The 9,212-nt window shown below is 46.8% G+C and overlaps 1 protein-coding gene across 5 annotated transcripts in view; it reads left to right on the top strand.

Annotated features, from left to right (window-relative positions):
- The window catches only part of NF2 (neurofibromin 2 (merlin)), a 99,448-nt gene that overhangs the window by 48,658 nt on the left and 41,578 nt on the right, over positions 1-9,212 (top strand). For all 5 annotated transcript variants that reach the window (XM_015425307.1, XM_015425306.1, XM_015425310.1 and 2 more), the window contains exons 12-13: positions 2,323-2,540; positions 5,951-6,056. In XM_015425307.1, the coding sequence (XP_015280793.1) occupies positions 2,323-2,540; positions 5,951-6,056 (324 nt within the window). The remainder of the gene's footprint in view (positions 1-2,322; positions 2,541-5,950; positions 6,057-9,212) is intronic.

Here is a 9,212-nt window from a genome sequence, read left to right as displayed (position 1 = left end):
GAAAGAGAGAAGAAAAAAGGAGAAAAAAAGAAAAAGAAAGAAAAGAGGGAAAGAAAGAGAGAGAGAAGGAAAGAAGGAGGGAAAGAAAGTATGGGGTGGACGGGCAGGCTTTGGCACGGGCTGGCAATGGTGGGGGGGAGGTGGGTGGCCTTCCAGTGGCCTGTGCGCGGAGGCGCAGGCCGGTGATGGTGGGGAGGCGGGCTTCCTTCCAGCGGCCCCCCATGTGGAGGCGTGGGTCGGAGATGGCGAGAGGCGTGGGCCCCTTCACCTCAGGAGTCAGGTCTTTACCTGCAGAGCTCCCACCATCTGTCCCTCCCGATCTCCCTCCTCATGCCCGGCAATTGCAGGGGGCAGGGCTTGGTCATGTGCCCGTCCCCTCGACTCCTCACTACCGGAGCGCCGCTCCCCCGCGCTCCGGCCCCAACCAGCCCCTGTCCATAGCAAGAACTAGATTTGTCTATTTCTGGTGGTCTGGCCTTTGTGCTGATCATGGAACAACGTTTTACTTTCTCAGAGCTGAGTTGTACATGGTATGGATTGGCTGAATTCGTCACAAAGTCATTTTTCTCTTACTGATGAACCAGATTTCAAAATATATTTTAAAAAGTTTTTAAAATTATAATGCATTGAATAGATGCCAGTGAATGTAAACATGTTGAGACCAGTGTTCCCTCAAAGCTGAGATAGCGTGAGCTAGCTCACAGTTTTCTAGCCTCCGGCTCACACATTTTTGCCGTAGCTCAGGAAGGATGACTCCAGAGCAAACCAATTTATGCAGTAGCCAAATTGCTCACTCACAACTTTAATGCCAGTAGCTCAGAAAGTAGAATTTTTGCTCACAAGACTCCACAGCTTAGAGGGAACATTGAGACCTGGGGTGGACCAGGGTGTGGGACCAAATAAAGTCAAAACCAGACTCTGAAACATGGTATGTGTTTGTGCTTTTGATCTGGAAGCTGTTGAGGAGCAAAGGCAGGAGACAGCAGAGCTTGCTTTGCAGCTGAAAACCTGCATTCATTCCCTTTTGGAGGTATGCCTGTATTCTCCCACAAGTTGACATGGCTGTTCCTGCACTGTGAATTCAGAAGGCTACAGCTGTTTAGGAAAATGGATTGTTGGAATCGAGATCCAAATTGTAGGGCTGGAGGACAGTGTTCCTAGTCTGGTTCTCTCTTATTTTGTATCCTACCTGTCCCCGCTTCCCTCTCAAGCAGTGGGACCTCCTGCATTGTTTTAGCAACAGTTTTTTCCTGTTTTTGCCACAAAGGGGACAGACCATGGCTCAGTGGCACATGTTTTGCATGCGGAAATGTTCAATCCATGACATCTCCTAATAAAACAATCAGGTGTGAGATTATTTGAGACCTCTTCTGGTGAGCCTGAAATGCTGCTACCAAAGTAGACAGTGCTGGCCTTGATGGACTAGTGGTCTGACTCAGTATGAGGCCGCTTCATGCATTTGTTCACTTGCCTTCTGGATGAGCAGGTAATAGTGGTCCCTGGGAGCAGCAGTGCCAGCTGCCACCTATTGCTCCCCTGCTGGGGCAGCCTTAAATATATGTCCTCCTTCCTGTCTGGGTGACCCCCACCAGCTCACCCTCCCAGGCTTAACAGTCTTTGGTAGCCCGGAACAGCAGTGCTTAGCCGCCTATTCTTGCTTCCAACTTTTCCCGCACTGAGCGGCAGCAGCAGGAGAAACAGCTTCAGATGCCAGCACCAGTGCTGGGCAGAGGTCATTTCGGGGGGGATCGCAGTTCTCCCGGGTGAGGTACGGGGGGCGGGGCACATGACGAAGCCCCGCCCCCTGCTTCCGGCCGCCCCGCTTCCGGCCCTCATTCAGCCAGGAGGAGGCAGGAGAAGAGGGAGGGTAAGTTGCTTCCTCCCTGCCTCTCCCCACCCCTGCCTGCCTGGGGCCAGGGAGGGCCTTCGCGGGGCTTCCTTGCACTCCCGCTGGCCTTGCAGGTCCACCGCCGGGCCCCTCATGGAGCTCGGCAGTGGAGCTGCAAGGCCGCCAGCGGCGGCCGGGACCGTTGGGGGCGGGGGGTGTGGCCTTATGACACACTTCCGGCGATGTCAGGGTGTGTGGCCTTATGAATACAACTGCCCTGCAAATGGAGGGTTACACAAGTGAGGGAGGAAGTGGTGGAATGGCATTTTGCCAAGCTCCTGGGGCTGATGTAAGATCATGTAGCAGTTGGTTCCAGCTATGGCATTGGAGAAACTTTCCCGGGCACCAGATGCAACAGTCCCTTTGACCAGTGGTGGATGCTGGTAGATGTACGTCAGACCTGGCAGATGTAAAGCTCCATCCCTCTTCCGCAGATGCGTTCTGAAGAAACAGCAGATTTATTGGCTGAAAAAGCCCAGATCACAGAAGAGGAAGCGAAACTCCTGGCTCAGAAAGCAGCTGAAGCCGAGCAGGAGATGCAGCGGATCAAGGCTACAGCCATCCGGACAGAAGACGAAAAACGGCTGATGGAGCAGAAGGTGCTGGAGGCAGAGATGCTGGCACTGAAGATGGCAGAAGAATCTGAACGAAGGTAAGATCAGGTGGGGCGCAAAGTGAACCTTGTGGCATACATTACTTGCTCAGATTTTTTTGTTCAAGACTTATTACTTCTGGATTGCACACCAGCCATAATTATTCTGCTTCTGTTCTGTCTAAGTATTGTGCGTGTGTGCATGTGCTCTCCCCCCCCCCAACACTCCCGAAATATGTAGTCTTTTTGCTTCTGTTGTTTCCTCCAAATAAAAGACTAGAATTTCCTGCAGATACAAGACTAGAATTTCACCCCCACACCACACCACACACATCTATTCGATAATGTTCTGACAAATTGTTATGAGCAAAATAATTCTGCTTTTTGCTTTGTACCTCTGAATAACTTGGGAATGTGCCATGTTTCTTGCGGCCATGCAACACATGGCCTTGTGGCCTTGTTCATAAGCGTTTTCTTGCACGCCCAGAGATAGGAAAGGAAACACCTTCTAGCTAAGTTTGTGTTCAAGAATACAGAAGTAATAAGCTTCCTGGTGCCACCCTCTTTACATGCCCAGAGAAACAGGGGAAACACAGTGTGAAAAGTATACAGTAGGAAAAAATCCCACTGTGTCTATATATGCAGCTTGAACAACACTGATGCACAAATCTGCACCCCGTGTGCTCCCAGGGCCGAATAAGGAACACACGGTTGCAGTCCAGGGAGAGTATAAATATCTGTTTATTGCAATAATCAGGAAAATACCTTGGCACCCAGAATACAGCTTGGTGTTACTGGGCGCCAAGGTATCCAGTCCTGTATTTATAGTATGTACAAAAGCTTAAATATTTAAACCAGACCACAGTCTTCCTAGTCATAAAAATCATTCTAGGAAGACTGCAGTCTGGTTTAAATATTTTTATTATTGTATATCCTATAAATATTGGTGGTGTTCAAGTTGCATATACAGACACAGTGGTGTTTTTGCCCCGTATTGTACACCCGCTTTACATGTGTCAGTGTGATGTTGTGGCTGGAATTTCAGACTAGGACCAGGGAGAGCAGGCTGAAATTCTCTCTTCCTTGCATACCTCACAAGCTTTTTGTGAGGTCAAAGTGAAGAGAATCTTGAACAGTGCTCTGATCTCTTTAGTGGAAGGGTAGAGTGGGAGAAAAATATAATCAGTAGAAGTTATGTCAGAGGAAGGTGTCCCAGTCTCAGTGGCTGAGGTGTAGTTACTGCTGAGGAACGATGTGACCACAGGCGGTGGCAGAAGCTGGGCACCTGGCAGAGCCACCGTGGGGCTACGGTGATCCCTGTTTGCATCTCAGCTAGTCCAAATGCTGGATTGGAAGTGAAAGCATAATGATGGCATGGCTGATTCAAATCCATGAATGTTAAGAGGCTTTAAGCCACCGTTCCTTCAGCCTTCGTCCCCTGTCTCTCCTCCCGAATGTGTCAAGTGGGAACAATGATACGGAAATCGTATAATTTAGTATTTTACTATTTTGAAAGGGGGGAGCAATACTTACACTGTGTGGTGGCAGTGGTGGCAAATGTCAAGTTGCAGCTAACTTATGGCAACCCCAGAGGGTTTTCAAGGCCAGAGAGGTTCAGGGGTGGTTTGCCATTGCCTGTTTCTTCATAGCGACCTTGAACTTCTTGATGGTCTCCCACCCAGGTACTAACCAGGGCTGACCTGCTTAGCTTCCATTATCTGATGAGATAGGCCTAGCCTGGGCCATCTAGGCAAAACTGTATACTCTAGATGTACTTTAGGTTAAGTTTGTATTAAAAATTATAAACCAAAATTGAAACATATTTTTAATACAGTATCTACTAAATACAAGATTAGCTTTCCCCACACCAAAAATAGGGGATGTCCTATGTACATACAAGTTACAGTTACATCCAGTATAATTTTTGTAATGGTAAAGTTTTTAAGGGAGTAAAGTCTTACTTTCAGGGTCATCTTCCTTTTCAGTAGATACGATATTGACCTACTTTACAAGATACCTGAAGCGCTACGAATGCTGTAAATACAAGAATTATACTTGTTTAAACAGAAATGACACATATTATTCTTATTGTAGTTGAATCAGCACAAGTGGCCCATTTAACCAGGCAGCTTAGTGGACAAAATCTCTACACTTTTTAGTACAACTTTCCTTCAGTACTCCTTGTGGTGCATTTCTGTTTTCCATTAGCGCGCGCACACACACACACACACACACACACACACACACACACACACACACACACACATCCCTTTACCTGCTGCAACTCCACAGATATTGGCTTGGCCTACTAGCTGGCCTCTTTTTGTGCTCATCACCAACCCCCTCCACACCTCCAGGTTCTCAGGCGTTGGGGAGGAGAGGCATTCTCTCCGTTGTGCAGGAGTATAGAGAGGGTAAGAAATGGCAGGAAGGAAGGAGACCTTGCACTCCCCCAAAGCATAGCATGAGTGAAAGCTGGGGTTGTATGCTTCTGGGTGTCAGCAGAGAATCTGGGGTATTTGCCTCTGAGAAGCTGGCAGGTGGATCTAGGGATCCTGCAGCCCTTCCCCTCTCACACCCTTCTTTGGCGTAGTGCTACAGCACAGAATCAGGCACAGGGGAAGTGCCTTCTAGGTGAGCTGTTGGGTTTCAGCACCAACTGATTATTCAGCTGCTCAGCAAACACCAAGCTGTATTCTCCAAAGCATTTAGATGCCATTAATTAAGTTTTTTGCCTCTAGATATTAAATGGAATTAATTACTTTCCCCCCTCGTTTCACTATCTCGCTCCACATCTCTCCCTCCTCTCCTATTCACGAGCCTCCTGCTGTACTCCAGCCCTCTGCTTTCCCAATCTTCGGGGCAGACAAGGGCTGCTGCCAAGGGCTCTTGTCGTAAGTTGCATTCATTAGTGGGTAAATTAACAATAGTGCTGATTTCATTCTGGACTTTTTTTCTTCTTTTTTTGTTCCTCCTGTGTTCAGGCGTCCGCCTTCTCTTATTCATTATTTCTGTGCCCAGCTTGCCAAACATCTCGTTCCTTTTGCCAGTTTTTTGTTCAGAAGAGGTGTCTTGCTTACATTCCTCTCTGGTTCTTCGCCCCCTTCTGTTTCTCTACCCAGTAAGCTTCCCAAGGACCTGTCAAATATGAGGGGTGTGCAGCAGTTCTTGTACTCTTGAGCACCCTAATTAAGTACTGCTTATCCAGTCTGGAATCGGTGGACTTAACTGCCCTTAGTAGTAGCATTCGATTGTCATTTAGATTGGAAAATATAAACTTTTGCTGTCTGAGCCAAAGTGTTCCTAGAACTTACTCTGAACCACAGTTGGGCTGATGAGGCATTGCAGTTTCCTGCTGATTTTGGAGGGAGGGAGCGATCTGAGCGCAGGGTCATGACTACAGGCCTGGTTTTGATCTGTTGTTGCCCAACTCTGGCCCTTGACTGTTTTTTTGTTGTTGCCGTGCACAGGGCAAAGGAGGCAGATCAGCTCAAACAGGACCTCCAGGAAGCTCGTGACTCTGAGCGGAGAGCCAAGCAGAAGCTTTTGGAAATTACCAGCAAGTCGTCTTACACAGTAAGAACACTCCGTACGACTGTTCTTTGTTCCCCTCCCCCCTTGACTCTCAGAAACCTCTGAACTCTGCAGTCCCACAACCCGCATGCTGCATTGAAAATCATGCAAATTGAACAGATCTGTATCAGTAAATTTGCATTCCTTTGTACAGTTTTCACTATGGAGATTGGGAGCTTTACACTTGCAAGACCGGAGAGATGGAGATGGGGACATGGGGGGTGCCTGATAACCTATGCCAAGTTAAATAGTCCTTCCTTGGAACAATAAGGAGCGACTGCCAGTACTCTTGCATCCTCACCCCCAACATTCTGTAGCCAAGAAAGCACGAAACGATCAGTTTTAAAATTTATTTTTTGAAACATTTATTAGCCACCTTTCTTCCTAGCAGAGCTCAAGATGGGTTACAAACATAGATAAAAACACACTTTTAGCAAGAGGGGATAACTTAGGATCAGCATCTTTATATATGGGGGTCCTTCCCTGAGGACTCTCAAATGAACCAGGCAGATATTCAACCAATAGAGTTTTTATTAGAAAATAATAGAAGAGTGAAATATGCACACAGAACATGCTTAAACATACTTGCAAGGTAAATTTAAGAAGAAAAGGATGAAAACTGGGGATGGAAATAGATTTTGAGGAAGAGGTTATATCTACCAGTCTTGAAGAGATTCAGGTCTGTTAGAGGTCTGTTGAAGAATCTCTAAAAGGTCCGTTAAAGAGCAAGGTGTCCAGCGGACACACACACACGCACACATATGGGTAGCTAGGGTATATTTATACCCCAAAAAGATACCTGATGTGGTTGCATGAAAGGAACAATAGTGTTGATATGCTTACAGGAAGGTTCCCATATGGTTAATAGTATCCCTGGAGTGAAATCAAAGAACTGGGCAGAGCTTGATTTGCTTTCCCAGAGCTGATAATATCTGTGGATGCCCCTTGATGTGCTGGATGAAGAGAAACTTCCAGGTGTTGTCAATATGCTAAGTGGGCAAATGGGGGAAGCAGGATGTTGATAAAAGGTTACTATAAAGTGTGATGCTGTTTTCCTGAGAGACCCCAATGTTGTAAAATATACATTACTTTAGGACGGGTAAGAACTATTATCAAGCCAGCCTCCTTTGATGATCTTCCAGATACTTTTTCCCAGGCTGTGCCTGCCATTCCTTGTCCTAGGCCAGGCTTATGAGATAGATTTAATTTCTGTCTGGTGTCATTTTTATATGAAGGGTATATGGCACTACGTCCTATTGGAAAACCAACTGCTCTTCTGTGAGATGGCACTGACTGGTAACAACAATCCTAATCTATGTAGGGCTTTAAAGGTCAAAAACAACACCTTGAATTGGGCTCGGGTGTGGCTTGCTAGCCAGTGTAATTGCTGTAATGTCAGGGTCACATACTCCCTATAGCTGGCCCTGACCAGCAGTCCAGCTGCAGTGTTCTGCACTAGTTGCAGCCTCCAAACACACCCGAGTAGAGCACATTGCAGTAGTCCAGTCTAGATGTAACCAAGGCATGAATGACTATGGCTTGATCTGACTGCCTCAGGAACAGGCACTGTTGATGCACCAGCCGAACTTGGGCAAAAGCATTCCGAACCACCACAGCCACCTGGTTTTCTAAGGTGACTGCTGTGTTGAGTCATACTCCCAAGTGGCGAACCTGGCTTTTCATGGGGAATACAACCCCATCCAAGACAGGAGAGATCTGAAAGTATCTGGTCTGCTTTTCTGTTAACCCAGAGTCTTGTCAGGGCTATGTGTCAGCTTTGTTTCCAGGGATTTCGCCTCTGTTGCTGAATTTCATATTCAAAGCTCTGTTCTGTGTATTTCAGGGCTTATAGAAAAGGCCATGAAAATCTTCCTTTAAAACAACAACAACAAAATCTGCCAAGAGACATGTTTGTGCTCCTCTCTCATCTTAAGGATCCTTACAAGATTTCCCTGCTGTGCGCTTATTGAGGGTAATCGATCAGCTTTGTGTTAGTAAAATTTAGGCATCTGCTCCTGGGTTTTACCAGGTGGCTGACTCTTTAAATTCCTTTACCATCTTCTCAGTAGTAGAAAAATAACAAGACACCTAATTAAACAGAAAGGCAGTGAACTCTTAAGAGGAGCAAACTCTGTGCATTGTTAAACAATCACACTTATTAAGGAGTGCAACTTGCTGTCATGTAGTGTTGTTGAGCTAAGGCATTTCCCTCTGCAGGTTAAGGATTTATCTGCTCTGTTTTGTTTATAACCTGCAGTATTCCAAGGCTTGGAGTAGATAGCAGGATTGTAGAGGCAGTGAGATCATTCTTGTCTTGAAGGCTCAAAAGAAGTTGGATAAACCAAGGGGAAAACAAGGTGAAAGGGACAGCCAAGCAACAAGACACACAGTTACCTTTGTAGGTTTCTGAGACAAATGCTGTGAGTCCCACCCCCCATGGAAGATGTTCAGTTGGGGAAACAGCAAGATTTTGGGGGAAAGATTAAAGGGAGGTAACGGGGGGCATATTATGGATAGGGATATTTGAATATTTTTAATATTAAAGAAGTTCACAAGATGTTGGGGAGGGGGCAGCAGAACTGAGTTGCTGTTGGCCAGCTGCTCAGCTGGGTGGCTGTGTTCTGAGCACGACGGGAACCCCACCTACCTTTCAGTAGGGTGCCAGCAGTGCAGTAGCTGATCAGTGATTGGCAAGAATAAAGGAGTCATCACCCTGCCATGAAGGAGGACAGTTAAGCTGTTAAAGCAGGGAAGGGTGAGGCTGGGCCTGCCATCCAGTTGGCTCACCAACTCTTTGTGCAGGAGACCTTCCCTGTCTTTAGGCTTGCTTTTAAAAGCAGTGTGTCACCGTTAAGCAGAGGGGGTACAGTGTTTCAGATCTGGGGGTATGACAGTCCTAAGCCAATGTTCCTTCTAAGGTCCACTGTGTTGTGAGCAGAAATTCTACCTCGTGAGCAAAAAAAGCTAGTAGCCTTAAAGTTGTGAGCAAGTATACATTTGACTGTCACGTAAATTAGTGTTTTAGAAGATTACTCCCATAGGTCTATCCTTCCCTTTCCACTGTATTGGTAGACCTGACCTTGAACTGTCGCCTTGTCCTGAGCCTTAGAAAACATACCAGCACTGGCGGGGGGGGGGGGGGGGGTGAGGAGACAGAAA

The sequence above is a fragment of the Gekko japonicus genome, unplaced genomic scaffold (genome assembly GCF_001447785.1).
Source record: "Gekko japonicus isolate JY-2015 unplaced genomic scaffold, Gekko_japonicus_V1.1 scaffold135, whole genome shotgun sequence".
Taxonomy (NCBI): Eukaryota; Metazoa; Chordata; class Lepidosauria; order Squamata; family Gekkonidae; genus Gekko; species Gekko japonicus.
Note: the sequence above shows the minus strand (reverse complement) of the source record. Positions and strands in the feature narration are given on the sequence as shown.